General features: G+C 61.0%; 1 protein-coding gene across 3 annotated transcripts; it reads left to right on the top strand.

The window, feature by feature from the left end:
- The first annotated feature begins 1,995 nt into the window (after window positions 1–1,995).
- On the top strand, window positions 1,996–21,517 carry ATP13A2 (ATPase cation transporting 13A2). Of its 3 annotated transcripts, none has more exons than XM_069479402.1 (29): window positions 1,996–2,129; window positions 7,850–7,944; window positions 8,049–8,231; window positions 8,508–8,566; window positions 8,726–8,840; window positions 9,107–9,186; window positions 10,446–10,523; window positions 10,717–10,786; window positions 11,631–11,765; window positions 11,848–11,914; window positions 11,994–12,125; window positions 13,565–13,720; window positions 14,198–14,308; window positions 14,391–14,437; window positions 14,524–14,712; window positions 15,792–15,998; window positions 16,416–16,511; window positions 16,593–16,752; window positions 16,863–16,983; window positions 17,151–17,275; window positions 18,249–18,409; window positions 18,532–18,648; window positions 18,741–18,820; window positions 19,022–19,174; window positions 19,260–19,356; window positions 20,184–20,407; window positions 20,489–20,640; window positions 20,763–20,932; window positions 21,018–21,517. In XM_069479402.1, the coding sequence occupies exons 1-29, from the start codon at window positions 2,120–2,122 to the stop codon at window positions 21,153–21,155; spliced, it is 3,528 nt and encodes a 1,175-aa protein (XP_069335503.1). In that variant the 5' UTR covers window positions 1,996–2,119; the 3' UTR covers window positions 21,156–21,517. The 3 variants fall into 3 exon arrangements, with proteins under 3 accessions (XP_069335503.1, XP_069335505.1, XP_069335504.1); XM_069479404.1 differs by having other exon boundaries at window positions 2,010–2,129; window positions 20,837–20,932; window positions 21,018–21,251; XM_069479403.1 differs by having other exon boundaries at window positions 2,010–2,129; window positions 11,658–11,765; window positions 21,018–21,232.
- The last annotated feature ends 337 nt before the right edge of the window (window positions 21,518–21,854 follow it).

Raw genomic sequence — 21,854 nt, 5'->3', positions numbered from 1 at the left:
GGGCCATCTGAGCTAACTGTGTCCAAACCCAGCCTTCCTGCTGCCCTGGGGATTGGGTTCCCTGGTTAAGTGGCCTGCCAGACATTGGCCTAAGCCCAATGGGAAGACATGGGGGCTCTGAGAAGTTAAGCAGACTGCCCCCACTGGGTGTCACCTGCAGATGAAACAGGTCTTGTCACCTGACCTAGTGAAGCCAGCCCCATGCCCCAAGTGGCCAACAGGAATGGCCCTCAACCTGCTCCAGCTGCCCCAGCTGAGTAAATGGCTCCACTGTTTCCAAACTGCTCAGGCCAAAACCCTGGGGGGCATCTTGGATTCCACACATTCTTGTACCTCCACGTCCCAGCCACCAGCAAGTCCTGCCAGTGTGTGTTCCTGGACCGAATGTGACTGAGCTCATGCTATGTTCAGGTGCTGCTTTCCCCTCTGGGGCCTGTCTCCCACCATCACCACACTCCACGACCACTCTGTCTTCTTCCAGCCCATTCCATGATGGGTTATTGTTGGAGTTTTCCTTTGCTTGCCTTGGGCTGCTTCCCAATAGACGGTAGGCTCCATGGGGATACCCTCATGTTCCTGGCTCCGAGAACAGTGCCTGGCACGGCATAAATCCATACTGGACAAATGACTGCTGGATCCTGCTCAAACCTATCCTTGGCTCTAACATGCACCTTCCCTGGTTTGCCCTGGGGTCTTGAGGTTCCACCCTCTGTCTTTAGAGTTCCTCCATCCAGAGGCCCCAGAGACAGGGGAACACTGTGTCTGTGCCTGTCGCTATGGGGTAGTGTAATAAATGCTGCATACAAGTATGGCACCTCAGTGCCTTTCAGGGGCCTCCACGCAGCCCCCTGTGCAGGCGTGTCTGCAGGTCATGCTGGGAGGCTCCTAGGGTTGGGTTATGCCTCTGCTGTTTCTCTGGCATTTTCTGGGCCTCCTGTGTGTCACAGTCTCCCTGTGTCCCTGTGTATCTCTGTGGGGCACATCTGACCCTGCAAGTCTCTGGGCAGGTGTGTCTTCCTCCTTCGACTTTTATAAAGCAGTGTCAGGTACCGCCGCCCCAAGTGCTTGACATGTATTTTCTCGTGTGATCACAACAAATCTATGAAGCCAGCATTGCTCTCCTACAAGTGAGGAAACGAGGGCCAGAGAGGTTATGTAACATGCTCACAGTCACACAGCCTGGGGCTGGCTCGAACCAGCACACACAGTCCTTAACCACTGGGATACACAGTGACTCCTTGTGGTGTGTGTCTCTCTCTGTCTGTCTGTCAGTCTGTCTGTGTCTGTATGTGTGGGGGCTGTGCTGTGTATCCTGTCTGTGTCTGTATGTGTGTCTGTCTAGGGGTTGTCCTGTGTCTGTGTTTCTGTGTGTGCATCTGTCCATATGTCTGGGGGTAGTCCTGTCTGTGTATCCTGTCTGTGTGTGTCTGTGTGTCTGTGTGTGTCTGTGTGTGTGTCTGTGTGGGGGCTATCCTGTCTGTGTGTGTCTGTGTGGGGGTTGTGCTGTCTGTGTAACCTGTCTGTGTGTGTGTGTCTGTGTGTGTGTCTGTGTGGGGGCAATCCTGTCTGTGTGGGGGTTGTGCTGTCTGTGTGGGGGCTGTCCTGCCTGTGTGCGTGTGTCTGTCTGGGGGTTGTCCTGTGTGTGTCTGTGTGTCTGTGTGGGGGCTGTCCTGCCTGTGTGCCTGCCTGTGTGTGTGTGTCTGTGTGGGGGCAATCTTGTCTGTGTGGGGGTTGTGCTGTCTGTGTGGGAGCTGTCCTGCCTGTAAGCGTGTCTGTCTCTGTGCGTGTCTGTCCGTTTGGGGGCCATCCAGTCTCCGAGCGCCCCGCCTCTGGGCATGTGCGGAGCGGCCGGCGGACTACAAGTCCCAGCAGCCCGCGCGCGGGCGGCGGACGAGGACCGCAGTGGGCTGGGCGGGGCTTGGCGGCGCGTAGACACCGACTGCGGCACCGTCGGAGCTGCGCCGCCGCCGCCGCCGCCGGTTGTCCAGGTGCCGCCACCCGCCCCGCGCCCCCGCCCCCGCCCCGGGCCTCCGACCGCGCCCCCGCGGGGCCTTGCGCACGCCCGGGCCCAGGCCACAGGCCGCAGCGCCGGGGCCGGCGATGAGCGCGAGCAGCCGGCATGAGCGCAGGTGAGTGCGTAGCCCGAGTCGGCCCTACGCCCGTCGTGGCACCTGGCAGGGAAAGGGGTATTCCCCCCAACCTTGGGGGGTCGCCAGCGGGGGAGCGGGCCCTGGGCGGGGATCCTGGTCCTGTCCCCTCTCCTTTACGGGGACTCGCCCCTGGCCCTTCCCACAGGCCAGGGCTAGGGGATGGCGCCGCACACAGCTGGCCCCCTCCCCGCCTTCCTGCACCCTGCCGCCGCGGAGAGGAAGCCTCCGGCGCTGGTGCAAGAGGGGCGGCGGGGGCGGCGGGGCGACCGGGGCCGTAGCGGGGGCAGGGAGACCGCCCCTCTCCTGCTGGATTGGATCCCACCCTGAGTGACAGATGTCCAGCTCGGGGAGGAGGTGTGGAGGTGGCTGCATCCGGGGCCTCTGGGCTGGTACTGCCCTCAGCTGAATGAATGAATGGGGTTGGGGAAGCCAGAGCCACTGGCGAGAGTATGCTGGCGCACAAACGGCACTCCTGACCTCCGGCGCCCAGAGGAAGGCTGCCTCCTGATGCAAGGACCACACCCTCCATGTTACCCAGCCCAGGCCAGGAGCCCCACGCCCACCGCTTCCAGAATCTAATTGAAATCGCATCTGCTGCTCATGGGGCCAGGAGACCTCCCCTGTCCAGAAGGGTCTCAACTCTATGTCAGTCACTCAGCCCCCAGCCTGGCAGCCTGGAATGCACCCCAGGTGAAGGAGGGGAAAGAATAAGGAAAGATGGCCCCAGACCCCAGATCCAAAGACTGGGGAGACACACACACACCCCCACCAGCCCCAGCCTGACAGAGGACAGGAGCCCCTGGCCACAGGGGAACCACAGTGAAGGAGGAGGCTGGGCTGCTGCCAGGTCACCAGTAGGAAGCCAAGGCTTCCGCAAGAAACGAGAGGTTCCTAAATGACTTTGACTCTAGCCCCTCTGCTCCGTAGTGCTGGTGGCTATGAACTCAGACCAGGTTCAAGTCCATTCTTGGTCACTCATAGCTGTGTGACTTTGTGCATATTCATCGACCTCTCTGTTCCTCATTTTAAGTGGGGATCTGTAGTTTTCATTAGAGTGGCTGTGAGGAATGTGTTCATTCAGACCCACTCATTTCTACGTTCTCCCCTTTCAAGCTCTGTGACCCTGGGCAGGGAATTTTTCGGCTCTGTTCCTCAGTTTCCCCACCTGTAAAATGGAGATAGTAATAGTACTTCCTTCAGTGGGTTCTGTGTGAAGATTCGGGGGTCAGTGCACGGAAGGGCTTCCCGCCCTGCACGGTGAGCACTCGAGATCAGTTGCGGTTGTTCAGAAGAGCAGTGACAACCGCGGGGAAAGCTGTCTCATCCCACCCTGCCCGTGTGCGCTTGCTCCGGCTGGGCTGAGCTGCTGAGAGCTCAGACACCTTCCTGCAACCGCCCTGGGGGCGCTGAGATGTGAATGGAGATAGAAGCAGGCACATCAGAGTGTTTGGACCAGTGTCCTGCAGGAGAGGGTGCCCTGGGCTCTGTCCTTGGGGGGATTCTAGAGGTTTCCATGGAAGTGACTTCCTCCCTCAAGCTCCTTTCCCCTCCTTTTTGCCAAAGTTGACTGGGAGAGTGTCCTCACGACAGACACAAAGAAGAACTTCCCAGAGGGAAAGCTGTTTAGATCCTGGGGTCTCTGGCAATGGCCCTTTGAGAAGAGGCTCGAGCCTCTGTACCTCACTCCTCACACCGCTGCCTCCACGCTCTGTTATGGCCGCGAGATGTGCATCCATTCAATCATTCAATCGATCAGTGTTCCTGACCCCCAGGCATGTGCGTGGCAGGCACTGTGAGCAGGACCCTCGATGACACCCATGCAAGTGTGCCTGATGGGAGAGGGTGTCAGTGGTGTCGTGGGCAGAGGATGTCGGAGTGAAACGGCCCTTTTCCAGCGCTGAGACAAATCCAAGGGCAGACTGCCTTGGGGCTCAGTGTTGTCAAGTGTGAAACAGTAGGAGAGCCCTTCCTGCAGGCTGCTGTGGGATGAGATCACATCTGCACAAGCTAAATAATCGCCCAGGCTCAGCCCGGCAGGGTGCAGGCTGCTTTCCCCATCCTCCAACCTGCTGGAGCTGCTGGCCGGAAGGGTTTAGGGGATGAGCTGGCACAGCTGCGCGTTTCAGACAGGGTGTGGGAAGGGAGAGGAGCCCGAGAAATGGGTCAGAGCAGGAGCCGCGCCTCCTCGCCCACCTGCACAGGCTGACGCCTCGGGAACTTCAAACGCCAGGGCTGCGGCGCTCGCTCACGCTGCCCGTCTGTGCCAGCTGCTTCAGGATTGTCATCGTAGAGGTGAGAAATGGAAGCCCAGAGAGGTGAGGGCACTTGCCTTGTAAAACACAGCTTGCTTGGAAGAGAACCAGGAGCACATTCATGGCGAAGATGACGATGGTGACGTATGGCATTCAAACAACTTAATTCACCTCTCTGGGCCTCGGTTCCCTAATCTGTGAAATAGGGATAAAAGTAGTACCCACTTCATCAGGATGTGGTGAGGCATAAACGAATGCATGTAAAGGCCTGTAGGAAGCCCCTTACAGCACAGACACGTCCCAAGAATGGCCCTAAAGGGTGAGGAACTCCCACCCTGCCTCACTTCAGACGGGGAGCCAGTCTCCAGGGCAGATGAAGGGCCCTGGCAAAAAACACAGTTGGCGCCCGGTGTGGTGTCACGTGCCTGTAGTCCCAGCTCCTCGGGAGGCTGAAGTAGGAGGATCCCTTGAGGCCAGGAGTTTGAGGCTGCAGTGAGCTATGATCGTGCCGGGTGACAGGGTAGGACCTCGTCTCCAAAAAATATATATATATATATATATTTTTTTTTAACAGAGCCTCACTCTGTCGCCCAGGCTAGAGTGCAGTGGCATCATCATAGCTCACTGCAGCCTCAAACTCCTGACCTCAAGGGATCCTTCCACCTTGGCCTCCCAAAGTGCTAGGATTACAAGGCATGACCTACCACACTCGGCTCCCCAGATTTGTTTAAATTAAAAAAAAAAAGCCACAGTTGGGACTCCAGTGGCAACTGAGACTGCCAGCCTTCTGAATAGGGGCAAGACAAGAGCTTTTGGTGGCCAAGGACCTGAGAACCCAGTATTGCCAGACTGCCAGCCATCCTGAGTGCCCAGTCCTTCCTCACCACAGGCCAGGAGCCGGGGTGAGTCTCCCCCGAGCCCCGGCTGCACCGGCGAGCAGAGAGGCCCTCAGCTGCCTCTTGTCTCCGGGCCGTCAACAGAAAGGGAAGGAAACGATGTTCTTGCCCCGACAAGGCTGTCACTGGGGGACCAGAGAGCAAAAGGGAAACCAGCCAGTCATCCACCTCCGGCACCCCAGGGACCCAGGCGGGGGTCTCCCTTCCCTAGCCGGAGACTCCACCCCTCCCGCTGGGCCTGGCCGGGACCTCAGAGGTTGAGGCTTCTGTGCGTTGTGTGCGTGCGTGTTTTAATTAGGACTGTCGAGAGGGAGAGCACCCCTCCAAGGAGGAGGGACACAGGGTGGAAATTAAGATCGTATCACTCAACTGTGTGTGTCTGTGTGTGTGTGTGTGTGTGTGTGTGTGTCCCCAGAGACCAGCCTCTTCCTGGAGCTGGCGACGCCACCATTTGTTTTCTGAGTCAACAGAGCAGACGGGAGAGGGACTGGCTGTAGGTAGGGCTTGGGTTAATCTGATTTTTGAGTCATCTGGTTCAGAGAGGCCTCGGGAGGTGCAGGACAGGTACCCTGTTCTCAGAAAGTGCCCCCGTGTACCCAGAGACCACAGGGTCTGGGCTCTGACTTCCTGGCCATTTATTGATGGGTCTTTGTGCCTCTGAGCTTAGTCACCTCATCTGTAAAACAGAAAAGTGAGAGTCCACTTCCTGGTGTTGCAGGGAGGGCTGAAGGAGTTAATCCAGTGGAGGCTTAGAGTAGCTCCGTGACCCCGGACTGACTTGCCGAGTGGGGTCAGCTGCTCTTACTGTCGTTATCACCATAGTATGTTGTTGCTGTCATTCTGTGAGGGGGCCGGGGGCTGGGGTAGGACAGGGCAGACTCTGCCTAGTCTGACAGGGACACATGGCCTCCTGGTGTTCCCAGGTGGTTCAAGAGTGATTAACACCCAGCCTGAACCAGTATTGGGTGCGTTCCGTCCCTCATTCTGAGCTTCCGTTTGGGGCCAGTTAATTTCAAGCAAGCGTAACCGTATACTGCAGGGTCCACTTTATTTGGAATAAGGGAAATGTGCTTTAATCTCCTGTTGCCTTAGCCTGGTGTCGCTCAGTTGGCTCAGTATCCGCCCGAGAAGAGTGATGATATTTATTTTGCCCCTGAAAACTCAGCACGTGGGAAGAAGGGCGTGAGTTGCTGGAGGGTCGATCTGTACGTTGGCTGACTTGAAACCCAGCCCATTCCGTTCCGGCGTGCTGCCTCTGCTGTACAGGATCAGGAGCTAAAAACCAGCCATCCTGTCACTTGGTGCAGCTGGAGGTGGCCGTGTGGCCCCGTTCTGGCAGTGAGAAGTGAAGCGAAATGTGCCACGCTGCTGCCTCGCTGCCTCCTTGTTCCTGCACGAGGCCCGGGGCAGCAGTCCCTGTCAAGGAGAATGGAGCAGAAGGAACGGAGGAGCCTGGGCCCCGGTGGCATCAGAACTATTACACCAGCCTTGTTACCAATACCCAGACTGCTCTTTGTGCAAGACAAATAAACCCCTTGTTTAATTTTAAAAACAAACAAACAAAAACCCAGCTTGGAGTCAGCTTGCATCTTGGAGCTGCTGTATACTTGGTGTGTGATGTTGGGCAAGTTACTTAACCTCTCTGAGCCTCACTCCCTTCTCTAACAGGGGCTAATAACGGAGGTTACCTGGCAAGGTTATCATTAAATAAAAGGGCTAGGAGCAGGGCTGTGCACATGGTGAGCCCTGTGCTTGGGGATGGAGCCGCTGAGAGGCTGGGGATGTGGTGACAGCAGCAGCTGCCTGGGACACTCTGGGCTCATTAGGCGGACACTTTTAGAAGGGCTCGGTTTTGGGGGTGAAGGAGGGAGCCCAGAAAATCAGCAGCCTGCCCCACACCTGCCCAACTTTCCCAGCACCACCAGCCCCGCCCGAGGAATTGATGGTGCAGGTGTAGGGAGGGGCCCAGGCATCTGCAGGTCTAGCAGGTGCTCCGCGTGGTCCGGAACCGCAGACAGACCCTGACAGGCTGTCCAGGGGTGGGAGCAGTGAGCCCCACCCCCTCTGGGAGCCCAGAGCACCCACTGTCTGCCTGCCCTGCTGAGATCCTGGCTCTACAGCAGGGGAGGGAGGAGAAAATAGAGTGTCTGCAATAGCGTCACCTGGTACCATTCCCAGAGCCTCGGTTTACCCGCCTGTAAAGACAGCTCCCTCGCGGGCCCGATATTTTGTCAGTTTGGGCTCAACACCTCAGCGTGTCCTCACTGCCAGGCCTGTGCCGGGCACAGGGACTGGATGAGGACAAGCAGCCTGACCCTTGCCCTTGGGTCGGGGCTGGGCAGGGAATGGAAAAGCGGGACAGCGCTCCAAGGAAGCTGAGCTGGATGTGCGAGCACCAGCCACACCCGGTCAGAGACAGCACGAGGAAGCCAGGCGCCATGGGGCAGGACCAACAGAACAGCCAGACAGCCGGCCAGGTGCCTTTTGCATTTCAAGAAGCAAGAGGAGGAGGAGCCTTCCCCCAAGTGACCGTCCTCCCTTCTGTCCACAGACAGCAGCCCTCTCGTGGACAGCACGCCGGCCGGCTACGGGACCCTAACGATAGGGACATCAATAGATCCCCTCAGCTCCTCAGTTTCATCCGTGGTATGTGGACAGTGGGGGCGGGGAGGCTCCCGGCAGGGTGACACCCAGGCCCACCCAGACACCCTGACTGCCTGCCCCGGGCCCTCTCTCGCCTGCCTTCCCAGAGGCTCAGCGGCTACTGTGGCAGTCCATGGAGGGTCATCGGCTATCACGTCGTGGTCTGGATGATGGCTGGGATCCCTTTGCTGCTTTTCCGATGGAAGCCGGCATGGGGGGTGCGGCTGCGCCTGCGGCCGTGCAACCTGGCCCGCGCCGAAACACTCGTCATCGAAATAAGAGACAAAGAGGTGAGAGCCGGGCCAGGCCAGGGACCCCGGAAGGGCGGCCATGGGTGGAGGATGCGGGGGTCTCAGCCCAACCCAGCCACTGACTCCACGGGACGTTAGGCAGGTGATTGTCCTCTCTGGACCACAGGTTTCCTGTCCTAGCAGTGGGCAGAAGTGAGGGGGCTCACCTAGTAGCCCCGACTTCTGCCTTCTCCAGCAGGGGCCACCTGGCCATGGGACAGGGCCTGGGAGGAGCAGGGTCTCTTCCAGGACTGAGCCCACTCCTCTGTGTTCCAGGATAGTTCGTGGCAGCTCTTCACCGTCCAGGTGCAGACTGAGGCCGTGGGCGAGGGCAGGTGAGGCGGCCCCTTCGCCCTCCCGGAAGCCCCTGCCCCCCACAGACAAAGGCTGCCGCTGGTGCCTCCTGTCCCAGGGAAAGAGGGTGGCTCTGTGGGGACAGGGAGGTGCTAGGGCAGCTCCCAGAGCTCCAGAGTAACCCCCACTCTCCTCCCCAGCCTGGAGCTGCCCCAGCAGGCCCAGGCAGAGGATGGCCGGAGCCAGGTGGCTCTGGGAGCAGTACCGGAGGGTACCTGGAAGGACACCACCCAGCTCCACAGGCAGGAGGAGGCAGTGAGTGGACGGCCGGGTTCTGGACAAGCCCTTGCCCTCTCTGGGCCTTAGTCCCGGGCCCTGTGCGGTGGGAAGGTTGGACTCCCGCTGTCCAAGCACCTTTGGGTTCTGCTATCCGGAACATCCAGGGTGCCGCTGACCGCCTTTGTGCCTTGCAGCCTCTCCCCTCCTCTCCGTGATGAGGTCCCTGCCCCCTTCCCCGCCCCCAGTGCCCGCACACTGCCCCGGGGCAGCCTCCCACCCAGCCTCTTCTCTCCCTCACCCAGAAGCGGGTGCTGCGGTATTACCTCCTCCAGGGCCAGCGCTACATCTGGATCGAGACCCAGCAAGCCTTCCACCAAGTCAGGTAGGAGCCCGGGCCAGCGCAGGCGACGTCACTCCCCAGAGTGGGGCTGGTTTGGGCACGGGTGATGGCAGGAAGTGGCCTGGCTTCGCCTGAGCTCCCCTCTTGGCTCTGCCACTTTTGCCCCCTGCAACCTTGGGCAGGTCACTGAGCCTGTCCAGGCCTGAGGTCTGTGTCTAGAAAGGGGTTGGAGACAACCCCCGCCTCCTAGGGTTATTTTGAAGGTGAAATATGTAATAAATTTGTAAAGCTTGGCGCAGCCTCTGTCCAGGGTGGTGACGCTGCTCTGAATCAGACTGTAGGGTTGGACTCGGACAATCTGCTTGGGGTTCAGTCCCTGCTCTGCCACCTACTAAATGCCTAATAAATGTGAGACACCTTAGTCTGAGTCCCGCAGAAGCAGAGCCCAGGACGAGGATTGCAGTACAGGGGGTCGTTTGCAGCACCGGGGAAGGGGGACGAGGGAGGGAAGGAAGCCAGAGGAGGGTGGTATTGGCCGTATGCCACCATGGACACCTGGAGCTCAGTCCCCCTGGGGATCTCTTGAGGCTGGTAGAGAGCACACGCCTGGGGTGACCTCACCCACGGTGCGAGGGAGCTGGGGACACTTACCCGTCCACTCCTGGCCTTATGGGGTGTGGGCTGCTCCCTGGGGCTTGAACTCTTCTCACTTCTGGCTTTCTGGGCCCTTGGGTCGAGCGGCTCATGCAGCCAGAAGTCCTCAAGTAAAGACAGGTGTCCGCAGGAAGCTGCCATGTCATGCAGAGGTGAGGCCAAGGGGCGATGGGGATGGCACCAATGGCCTCTGCCACATAATAAGGATAGTAGCGAGAGTCACTGGCATGTTGGTCACTTAGCAAGTGCCAGGCACTGTCCAAAGGACTCTGCGTGGCTCACCTCGTTCAATCCACCCGTAGCCCTGAGGTCACTGCCCCCTTTTGCAGATGAGAAAACTGAGGCATAAAGAAGGCAAGTGACTTGCCCAAGGTATCGTCAGTGTAAATAATGCTCTTGTCACTAATATCTGTGCTTGCCAGTGTTAATGTTAGTATCACCTCCCATTGTTCTCCTTCCTCGGGGAGATGTTTGGGGCCCAGTCAGAGGACAAAGGAGAAAGCTGAGCCTGGAGTTAGTGAGGGACAGAGTGTGGTGTGGCAGAGTGGGTCAGGAGGGGCCTGGCGCCCTGAGGCCCCGGCCTGCACGGGCTGGGGGATGCAGAGCTCAGGCCCTGTGGCCCACACAAGTGTCCCCACCCCCACCAGCCTGCTGGACCACGGCCGCACCTGTGACGATGTCCACCGCGCCCACTCTGGCCTCAGCCTCCAGGAGCAAACTGTGAGGTGGGTGCTGCCCTGGGCCGGATGCCCTGAGACTGGGGACCCCAATCTTCCCTGTCCCCCTTGTGGCTACCTTCCAGTCACCTGCCTTCTCTGGGCCTCAGTTTCCTCAGCTGCAAAATGGGGAGCTCTGTCACCCCAGGAGGGTGCAGCGGCAGCCCCTTCCTCTGACGGTTCGGCCTCACCCCTGTTACAGGAAGGCCGTCTATGGCCCCAACGTGATCAGCATACCGGTCAAGTCCTACCCGCAGCTGCTGGTGGACGAGGTAGGGCTGTCCCCAGGTCTCGGCCCGGCTCCGGCCTGGCTCGCTGTGTGAGCTTGGCCCGTGGCTTGCCTCCTCTGGGCCACTGCAATAGCAGACCAGACAGCTGTCCCCTTCTCCATAGTGGAGTCATCCCAGACGCTTCCCTGGTCGGCTCAGCCAGCCAGGCTGGAATTCGAGGTTCCGCTCTAGGCCTGGGCCAGGGATTGGGGTGCGGCCTGTGGGGGTTAGAGCCGGGAGCAAACCCACGTAGCTGAGCCGCCAGGTGCCAGGAGCCACGCCCCGGGGTCTTCCCGTGCGTTTTCCACTGTCATTCTCCCCACAGCCCCGTGGGAGGGGCCAGGATGACACTCTGTCCACACATGAGGAACCCAAGCTTCAGAAAGGGTGTGACGTGGCCAAGGTCACACAGGGACAAAGGGAAGCCAGTGACCCGGACACATCTAGACTAACCTGTTACCATCCCAGCCCTCTCAGCTGGGGACAGACCCACGGAAGAGTCTTGGAGTCTGGTCTGGTACAAACCCCAATCTGCCACTTGGGAACTATGTCGCTTTAGGCCAGTGACTGAATCCTTCCGTGCCTCAGTGTCCTTGTCTGTAGAATGGAGGAGATGGTGGCACCACCTTGTGGAATTGTCATCGCCATTGTGTGACACTTAGATAAAGTGCTTAGTGGGGTCCTGGCTTGTCCTCTTTAGAGCAGAGAGGCTGCTCCAGGGGTGTCTGGTTGAGGGGACAGAATTGGCCAGGACAAAGGCCTGGCTTCAGTCCTTTGGCAGCCACTGGGACTCTGCTCCGTGTCTGGGTGCCCGGGGGACACAGGTGCTGACGCCCCCCCTCTCCAGGCGCTGAACCCCTACTACGGGTTCCAGGCGTTCAGCATCGCGCTGTGGCTGGCCGACCGCTACTACTGGTACGCCCTCTGCATCTTCCTCATCTCCGCCGTCTCCATCTGCCTGTCACTCTACAAGACCAGAAAGGTGAGTGGTGTGAGACGGGCAGGTGGGCAGGGAGGTCCCCGAGGGGCCCCCTCCCCACTGCCCTCTTGTCCCCTGCCCACAGCAAAGCCAGACTCTGAGGGACATGGTCAAGCTGTCCGTGCGGGTGCGCGTGTGCCGGCCCGGGGGAGGTGAGGAGCGGGGCCCAGGAGGGAGGCGGGAGGCGGGAGGTGGCGGCGGGCGCGGCCAGCTGACTCTCCCCGCCCTCAGAGGCGCAGTGGGTCGACTCCAGCGAGCTGGTGCCCGGCGACTGCCTGGTGCTGCCCCGGGAGGGCGGGCTGATGCCCTGCGACGCCACCCTGGTGGCTGGCGAGTGCGTGGTCAACGAGAGCTCCCTGACAGGTCAGCCCCCGGCCCTCCGCGTCGGAAGTTTGAGTTTTACTTTTCTTTTCCTTTTTCTCTCAAGTAACATTCCAGCCTCCGCACTGGCTAACCCCATACCCTTGGGCTGTGTTGCTTAACCTCACTGTGCCTCAGTTTCCTCTTCTATAAAATGGGGCTGTCAATCCTGGGTAGGGTTGTGCAAAGTGCTTAGGAGCGCGAGTGGTGCGGGGTGAGCACCCAGTGCACGTGAACTGTTTCTACCTGACCATCTACCTTGGGGTCACGAGGATGGCAGAGCATGTAGAACGTGCAGCACAAACTGGGAGTCCCTGTTCATCCCCCACCATCCCCGTCCCGCCCCCCGCAAGGCAGCCACCGTGAAGGGCTTGAGGTGTTCTTCCAGGCCTTTATCTGCGTGTATATAACGTGTGTGCACAGATGCAGATACACCGCATGTGCTGTGTACATGGGAGCGTGCTCTACGTATGTTCTGTACTTGGCTTTCTGTCTTGGGCTATGTTCCACGCGCATGTGGCTCCGCCTCCCGGCTGTGTAAGAGGCCACGTCGTGGTGTATCGTAAGGGACCCACGTGGTCCACTATCAGTGAGCATTTAGATTGCGATTGTCCAGCCACTGCAGGTAATGCCCCGGGGAGCATCCTTGTCCCACCTCTCGCCATGTGCGAGTATTTCTTTCCCTAGGATGTGTTAGATCTTGGTGGTCGATGCTGGATAGAGTTTACTAGAAACTACAAGATGGTAGTTTTTTCCAGGGAAGGTTTCTGGCTGGAATTCTGTTTGTATAATGATGATGACGATGATGATCGGGTGATTCACGGGCGCATGCCCTGAGCCTGGCCCTCCACAAACTTTGTTCACACTTGCCGTATCTGCCCACTTCTTGGAGGGCAGAGAGTGTGCCTGGATTGTCCCTGAGTCCCTCCCAGGAATCGGCACACAGTAGGTGCTCAATAGTCTCATTCTCCCAGCATTCAGTAAGGGATTGCTACTCCGCCAGGCAGCCTGCCCAGGGCTTTCTGGAGGCTCTACCCCTCACCCCTCTGTAAATACCTGTATTGGTTTGAATTATAAAAGCAATATGTGCTTGTTGTCAAATAATTCCAACAGAAGGAGGAAGGCTTCCCCCAGCCCTGCCCACTACACACGCGCCCACGCGTGCTCCATCCGACGGCCCGGAGACGGCTCCTGCTAACTGGCTGCCACTCCCCTCCCAGGGCATCTTGCTGTGCCCTTGCGTTTATGTCTTCGGCCCTCTCAGCCTCAGCATCCCTCTCTGCAAAGTGGGGCTGTGATTGCTTGTTCACACCTGGTTACAGAATTAAATGAAAGTGAGATCTCAGGCTAATGGAACAATTCTACACATAACTCCCGGTTTTGTTGGCGGGCGGGAGCGGCACGGAGGGCCTCTCGTGGGCCTCACACCGTGTCCTCCCCAGGGGAGAGCGTTCCGGTGCTGAAGACGGCCCTGCCGAGGGGGCCGGGGCCCTACTGCCCAGAGACGCACCGGCGGCACACACTCTTCTGCGGGACGCTCATCATGCAGGCCCGGGCCTACGTGGGACCCCACGTCCTGGCGGTGGTGACCCGGACAGGTACGCGTCAGGAGGCTGGGAGGGAAGCTGGGCTCGGCGCCTACGGGAGAGGTGACGGAGGGCAGGGTGGGACCCGGAGCCCAGACCCACCTTTCCACAGCCCCACTGTGGGGCCTCAGGCAAGTCCCCCACCAGCTGGGGCCTCAGTGTTCCCAGCTTACCAGGAGAAGTGGGGCCAGACTGGGCCGAGCATTGTGATGTCTGTGGGAACCAGCAGGGTTCAAACGCTGGAGGGGGCAGGGATGTGGCAAGCAGGAGGCATCCAGCCTGTGTCTGGATTTTGAGTGAAACCACCCATTTTTAAATGCTGTCAACCATTCTGTTCTTAAAAGCTGTATGAGGCCTGGGCAAGACCTGTGGGCCGTCATTTGTGACCCCAAACTAGGTGACAGCTACACCCCCGGGCATCGTGTCCAGAGGTGCAGGTGGGGTGGGCTAGTGCTGGGGAGACCTGCCCTAACCCCGGCTTCCCCCCAGGCTTCTGCACGGCTAAGGGGGCCCTGGTGAGCTCCATCTTGCATCCCCGGCCCATCAACTTCAAGTTCTATAAGCACAGCATGAAGTTCGTGGCTGCGCTCTCCGTCCTGGGTAAGTGGTCCCAGCACCCTACTGTGCCGGTGGCCCCTGGCCCAGGGCCTAAATCCCACTCGGTCTCTCGCTGTCTCCCCAGCTCTCCTCGGCACCGTCTACAGCATCTTCATCCTTCACCACAACCGGGTGAGCCTCAGGGGCTGGGCAGGGGCTGCCAGCGGGGCCCCGGCAGGCCCAGCCTAGCACTCGGCATTCATGGTGCGTCCCGCCAGGTGCCTCTGAAAGAGATTGTGATCCGGGCTCTGGACCTGGTGACCGTGGTGGTGCCGCCTGCCCTGCCGGCCGCCATGACCGTGTGTACGCTCTACGCCCAGGGCCGGCTGCGGACACAGGGCATCTTCTGCATCCACCCGCTGCGCATCAACCTGGGCGGCAAGCTGCGGCTGGTGTGTTTCGACAAGGTGGGGGCCTCAGGGCAGGGTTGGCGCCCTCAGGTTCCTCGGCCAGGCCCCCGCCCACACCCACATTGTGCACTCAGCAGCGCTGACCGAGGGTCCGCCGGACACCAGGTCCTGCCAGGGCGGAAACACCCAGAGAGCCCCCCGCCCCTGCCCAGCCTCCCTCTCCCCAGGCTCGTGGTCTGGCAGATGAAACCGATTCATGTGTTCAAGAACCACTGAGGTCTTACTGTGCACCCAGTGCTGTTCTCAGCCCTGGGGTCCAGCGGTGGCCAACACAGAAGCATCCTCATGGACACTTGACATGTGTGTCCCCTGCAGAAAGTGAACAGGGAACGCACGAGAGTCTCGGGGCAGTGGGTTTTAGGAAGGATGCGATAGCATGATGGGTGGGGAGTGGGGAGTGTTTCTCAGAGAGAGGGCAGTCAGGAAGCCCCGAGTAGGTCCCTCGGTGACCTCAGCAAGGGTGGACAGGGGAGGAAGTGGCTCCTCTGGGAGCAGACCGAGGCGTACCTGGGGCACGGTGAGTGGTGGGCCGCAGCCTGGGCGGAGGCTGGAGGCGGGACAGTATTCCAAGGGGGCTGGGGCCACAGAGAGTTTCCAAACTGGCGGGGAGGCAGCAGGGCGTGGTCCGATTCCCACAGCCAGCCGTCAGGCTAGCGCAGGAGCCGCATGTGTGGCGGGTGCCGGGGTGCAGGGTGGGAAACGCAGGCGCTCGTTCTCTCGTGCAGCAGGTGCACCGAGTGCTGGCTGTGGGCCAGGTCCTCCTCCAGGTTCCACAGGGCACACACGGTGGGCACGTGCAGAGGCCACAGGTGGGAGCCCAAAGCAAGGACCACCTGCCCCAACCTTGGGAGTTCAGGAAGAAAACTTCCTGGAGGAAATGGCACCAGGCAGAAAACCAGTGGGGGTTGGGGGTGACCCCGGGAGAGGGAAGCACACGTGCAAAGGTCGAGAGGCAAGGAAGGGTGTCTTTGGCTCCCGCTCAGGTTCCTGGGGGCCCATGGGGCCCACCTGGCCTGGGGTATGGGCGCCCAGCTCCTCCCAGGACTCCTCACTGCCCCGCCCACCTGTCCCCGCAGACGGGCACCCTCACTGAGGACGGCTTGGACGTGATGGGGGTGGTGCCCCTGAAGGGGCAGGTGTTCCTGCCACTGGTCCCTGAGCCCCGCTACCTGCCCATGGGGCCCCTGCTCCGAGCCCTGGCCACCTGCCACACCCTCAGCCGGCTCCAGGACACCCCAGTGGGCGACCCCATGGACCTCAAGATGGTGGAGTCTACTGGATGGGTGAGGAGGCCACACATGTCAGCCCCCTGCCCCTGGGGAGCTGGGCCTAACAAAGCCCACCCTGTCTTCGTTCTAGGTCTCCCAGGGTGGTCTCTGTTATGCCCATCGTCGGTAACAATGGCCAGGTCGCGCACTGCTGCGTGGGCCTGCTCACACTCGCTCCGCCCCGGGCCCTAGTGAGCAGCCCTAAGAGGGGGCACTGAGGCTGCGGGAGATTGGGAACAACTTACCCAAGGTCACCCCACAGCTTGAAAGTGGGAAAGCCAGAGTTTGACTTTGAGTCCACTCGGCTCCAAAGCCCACATTCTTAATGTCTGTACCACCCAGTGTCCTGTGAAGGAAGTCCTCCGTGAGTCTAACCCGAGTCTCCCCATGGGCCAAGGCCCCTGGGTGCCAACCTCCTCTGCCCGCCTGCAGGTCCTGCAGGAGGAGCCAGCCACCGACTCGGCGTTTGGGGCCCAGGTCTTGGCAGTGATGAGACCCCCAGTTCGAGAGCCCCAGCTGCAGGGACTGGTGAGCTAGGGGCGCCTGTGGGGTGTGGGGTCAGAGGGGTGGGCGCCCCAGCCAGCCCCTCAGCTGCCCCCAACCCTGCAGGAAGAGCCCCCGATGCCCGTCAGCGTCCTCCGCCGCTTCCCCTTCTCCTCGGCCCTGCAGCGCATGGACGTGGTGGTGGCGTGGCCGGGGGCCGCTCAGCCCGAGGCCTATGTCAAGGGCTCCCCTGAGCTGGTGGCAGGCCTCTGCAACCCCGACACAGGTGAAGGGGCAGCCCCGGGGTCTGCTGGTCGGGCATTGGCACAGAATGGGGTGGGTGCTCAGCCTCTGTCCCTACACGACCCCCTCCTGACACCGGCCTCTCTCTGGCAGTGCCCACCGACTTCGCCCAGACGCTGCAGAGCTACACAGCTGCCGGCTACCGCGTCGTGGCCCTGGCCAGCAAGCCTCTGCCCATCGCGCCCAGCCTGGAGGCAGCTCAGCAGCTGACAAGGTCGGCCTGTCCCCACCCTGCCCACAATGAGGACTGAGCCTCAGGCCCAGGCGTGGCAGAGGGAGGCTCTGGGGCAGGCAGGGCCAGGGAAGATGCCCCTGCCTAGTGGCTGGGAAAGGGGCCTTGGCCCCTGCATGACCTCTGACCTGAGTCTGCCTACCCACTAGGGACACTGTGGAGCAGGAGCTGAGCCTCCTGGGGCTGCTGGTCATGAGGAACCTGCTAAAGCCACAGACGACACCAGTGATCCAGGCTCTGCGGAGGACCCACATCCGCACCGTCATGGTGACAGGTACCCGTGGCTTGCAGGGGCTGGATTAGGACAGCAGAGAAGGGGCCAGCGGCTCTTCCTGGGGCATCTTTTTGGGCCCTTGCTTTAGGCCAGGTCCTTTGCAGACCTTTCATGGATCTTCAGAATATCCCTCCCAAGTGGTCATTGTCACCCTCATTGGACAGCTGAGGAAACTGAGGCTCAGAGGAGTGGGAGTGGCTTCCCAAGAGCCCAGGAGTGGTGTAGGCTGCCTGGGTTCCAGCAGCTGCGACAGTCTCAAGGAGCAAGAAAAGAAAGATTGTAGCCAGGGTGCCAGGGTGAGGCAACAGAAGCTGAGAGGTCTGGTCCTCCTGGTCCTTCCAACCCTCCACACGCACGCAGGCTTTCCAGCAGAAACACAGCAGGGAAGAGCGTGCGTGGAGCTCACGCCCAGGCCCCCGGTTTCTCCTGAGACCCTCGGAGGCCTGGGCCTGCAGGGGGGACACTGAGGTCTAGAGACGTTTATAAGCTCCCTCAGCTCATGCAGCTGCAGGGACAGACTGGTCCATCCAGGCTCAATGCTCCCATCTATCAAGGTCGGGGTGAGGGTGGCCTCTGCGGATAGCACTGGACCCTGATCTTTTTTTTTTTTTTTTTTTTTTTTTGAGACAGAGTCTCACTCTGTTGCCCGGGCTAGAGTGAGTGCCGTGGCGTCAGCCTAGCTCACAGCAACCTCAAACTCCTGAGCTCAAGCGATCCTCCTGTCTCAGCCTCCCGAGTAGCTGGGACTACAGGCATGCACCACCATGCCCGGCTAATTTTTTCTATATATATTTTTAGCTGTCCATATAATTTCTTTCTATTTTTAGTAGAGATGGGGTCTCGCTCTTGCTCAGGCTGGTCTCGAACTCCTGAGCTCAAACGATCCGCCCACCTCGGCCTCCCAGAGTGCTAGGATTACAGGCGTGAGCCACCGCGCCTGGCCTGGATGCTGATCTTGCCCCTCACTCCCCAGGGGACAACCTGCAGACGGCAGTCACTGTGGCCCGGGGCTGTGGCATGGTGGGTCCCCAGGAGCGTCTAGTCATCGTCCACGCCACCCACCCTGAGCGGGGTCAGCCTGCCTCCCTCGAGTTCCTGCCAGTGGAGTCCTCCGCAGCTGTGAACGGGGTGAAGGTGAGGCTGGCCCAGAGTTCTGGCTGCACCCCACCCCGTGACCCCAGCCCTGTGTCACGCGACCCAGGCCCCAGCTCTCCCGGGAGGGCGGGGGAGCTGAGCTGAGTTTCCCGGGCCCCCAGGATCCTGGCCAGGCCGCAAGCTACACCATGGAACCAGATCCCCGATCCAGCCACCTGGCCCTCAGCGGGCCCACCTTTGGTGTCATTGTGAAGCACTTCCCCAAGCTGCTGCCCAAGGTAGGGCTGCCCCAGCCTCCCCTGCTCTGCCTGCCCCTCTTGGCACACTCCCTGGTGGCGGCTCAGCCCTCCCCCTGCCCCTGTGCCCCCAGGTCCTGGTCCAGGGCACCGTGTTTGCCCGCATGGCCCCTGAGCAGAAGACAGAGCTGGTGTGCGAGCTGCAGAAACTTCAGTGAGTGCTCAGCGGTGGACATGGGCAAGGTCCATATGGCCCTGTCCCCTTCCTTGGGCATCAGAGCGCCATCACCCTCCCAGAGCACCCAGGCAGGCTCTCCTGGGTCTCCCTGCCACAAATAATCCTGCACCATTCACGGGCATTAGGGGCCCAGGGGCTGGACCCCAGTGGCCACGACTGCGCACGCCTCTCTGTCAGGTACTGCGTGGGCATGTGCGGGGACGGCGCCAACGACTGCGGGGCCCTGAAGGCGGCCGACGTGGGCATCTCGCTCTCCCAGGCCGAGGCCTCGGTGGTCTCACCGTTCACCTCGAGCACGGCCAGCATTGAGTGTGTGCCCACGGTCATCAGGTGAGGCGGCCGGGGGCTGGGGGCGGGGGCTCGGCAGGGCCCATCAGCCAGCCTGGGTGCCTCACGCCCACACCCTGCTCCCCAGGGAAGGGCGCTGTTCCCTCGACACGTCATTCAGCGTCTTCAAGTACATGGCCTTGTACAGCCTGACCCAGTTCATCTCGGTCCTGATCCTCTACACGGTGAGGATCTGCAGGGCTCTGGGCCCAGAGCCGCACCCGGCCCAGGAGGGGACACAGCAGTGTGGTTAAGAGCCCAGTGGGTTCTCGAGTAGATGACGTGGGCTCCAAGCCTGGCTCTGCCACTTTCCCGCTGTGTGATTCGGGTGACAAGGCTCAGATGAGATGATGACGGTGCCAGGCACAGAGCCCAGCACGCGGTAGGCCATCAGAAATGGCAGTAGCTGTCGTGAGCTCATGTCTTGTCCCTAACTCCTGGAGCTCCCTATCTGCAGGGGAGACTGAGGTAGAGCCCAGGCAGAAGTGGAGTGGAGCCAAGACCCTGCCCTGCCCCTTCCCACGGGTCCACTCACTTCCCCAGTCCCACTTGCTCTGCCCCCGACCCTGCTCACCCCCACTGAATGCAGGTGACACTGCGGGGCAGTGGAAATCTTGTACTGTGTCCTTGTGTCCACCTTAAAGCTAGGAGCTTCCTGAGGGTAGGAACCGTGTGTCCACAGTAACCCAGGGGCTCCGTATGTCAGGCTAGGGCTTTACTGCAGGTGGGGAAACCTCCCCCATGAGATTTAGGTCCCCTAGGGTCACATGGACGCCTTCTCCATCAGACTGGGGGGCATAGGGGACTCCTGAGTGCAGGGCAGTGCCTCCTGCATCAGGCTGGGGGCTTGTCCCATGCCAGGCGAGGTGCTAGAGGCCCCGAGGGGCAGGGGACCTCCCCCACCGGACTCCGTAAGGGCAGGGCTGGGGCCTCCCCTGTCAGACAAGAGGCTCCCTGGGGCTGGGCTGGGGCCAGGTCGCAGTTCCCCTCTGTCCTCCCTCCACTGCCACAGATCAACACCAACCTAGGTGACGTGCAGTTCCTGGCCATCGACCTGGTCATCACCACCACGGTGGCAGTGCTCATGAGTCGCACGGGGCCAGCGCTGGCACTGGGGCGTGTGCGGCCACCCGGGGCACTGCTCAGCGTGCCTGTGCTCAGCAGCCTGCTGCTGCAGGTGGCCCTGGTGGCCGGTGTGCAGCTGGGGGGCTACTTCCTGACCGTGGCCCAGCCGTGGTGAGTAGGAGCTGGCCAGCCCCGTCCCCCCGTCCCGTCCACCCCACGCTCATTCCCTGACCCCCATCCCTGCACCGCCAGGTTTGTACCCCTGAACAGGACAGTGCCTGCGCCGGACAACCTCCCCAACTACGAGAACACGGTGGTCTTCTCTCTGTCCAGCTTCCAGTACCTCATCCTGGCTGCGGCCATGTCCAAGGGGGCGCCCTTCCGCCGGCCGCTCTACACCAACGGTGCTGCGGCGTGGGGGGGCTGGGGGAGCAGGTGGGAGGGCCGGGGGGCTCTGTGGGCGGAGGGCATGTGTGCATGTGTCCGGGCATGCGGCTCCCTGGCTGACAGACTCCCCTACCCCCAGTGCCCTTCCTGGTGGCCCTGGCGCTCTTGAGCTCTGTCCTGGTGGGCCTCATCCTGGTCCCCGGCCTCCTGCAGGGGCCGCTGGCGCTGAGGAGCATCGCCGACACCCACTTCAAGCTGCTCCTGCTGGGCCTGGTCGCCTTCAACTTGGTGGGGGCCTTCATGCTGGAGGTGGGGCCCGCCCCGGCCTGCGGCAGTGGGAGGGAGGGGGCTCGGCGCCCCAGCCGCCCCGCCACTCCCTCCCTGCCCTCTGCAGAGCGTGCTGGACCAGTGCCTCCCGGCCTGCCTGCGCCGGCTGTGGCCCAAGCGAGCTTCCAAGAAGCGCTTCAAGCAGCTGGAGCGGGAGCTGGCCGAGCAGCCCTGGCCGCCACTGCCCGCCGGCGCCGTGAGGTAGTGCAGGCCGGCCCGGCCCGCTAGACACTGGATCTCCCTGCCTCTGAGCCGCCCCGACCCCTCTCCAGAGACACCAACGCCACCGCCTCCCCCACAGCCCCGAGGTCGGCGTTGTCACACTCCTGCCCCAAGACTGCCCCCACCCTAGGGAAGTGCCGACTGTCGTCCCCACTAGAGACCATCCCGGTAGACACGGCAGCCACCAACTCCACTCAAGCCGCTGTCGTCGTAGCAAATAAAGTCGTGGTATTTTCCTGGCTTGGCCCTGCCTGTCTTGTACCTGGCGCCCAGGACCCTCCCAGGTCCCCAGCTGTCAGCCCCTGATTTTAGATCACACTGGACACCTCTCCTCTGGGGCCTCCATTTCTTCACCTAACAGTAATAAATTTCCTGTTTAGCATTTCGCACGCATTGTCATGTAATCCTTCCAGCAGCTGCAGGGGACGATCCGATTTTACAGATGAGGGGACTGAGGCTCAGAGGTCACACAAGTAGTCAGAGATGGGACCAGATCGTTTTGCCTCCAGCTTCCAGGCTCTTACTCCTCTGGGGGAGGGGAGCAGTGGGCTTGCTGGGGAGGCCCTGGGGCGTGGGGGGGAAGTTCCTGTCTCTTCCACCTCTCCCCTCCTGCCACCCCCACATCCTGGGACATGTCTGTGGTCCGGTTCCTCCCTCAGATAAAATCCAGGCTCTGAGCCCG

The sequence above is a fragment of the Eulemur rufifrons genome, chromosome 8 (genome assembly GCF_041146395.1).
Source record: "Eulemur rufifrons isolate Redbay chromosome 8, OSU_ERuf_1, whole genome shotgun sequence".
Classification (NCBI taxonomy): domain Eukaryota; kingdom Metazoa; phylum Chordata; class Mammalia; order Primates; family Lemuridae; genus Eulemur; species Eulemur rufifrons.
The sequence above is the reverse complement of the archived record's forward strand: the minus strand, read 5'-3'. Positions and strand labels throughout refer to the sequence as shown.

Excerpts from the sequence above, each read along its gene's own strand:
- ATP13A2 (XM_069479402.1), top strand. Across the intron at positions 11,766-11,847 it reads CACTCTACAAGACCAGAAAG|CAAAGCCAGACTCTGAGGGA; the intron begins GTGAGTGGTGTG and ends CCCTGCCCACAG. Across the intron at positions 14,713-15,791 it reads GGCTGGTGTGTTTCGACAAG|ACGGGCACCCTCACTGAGGA; the intron begins GTGGGGGCCTCA and ends CTGTCCCCGCAG.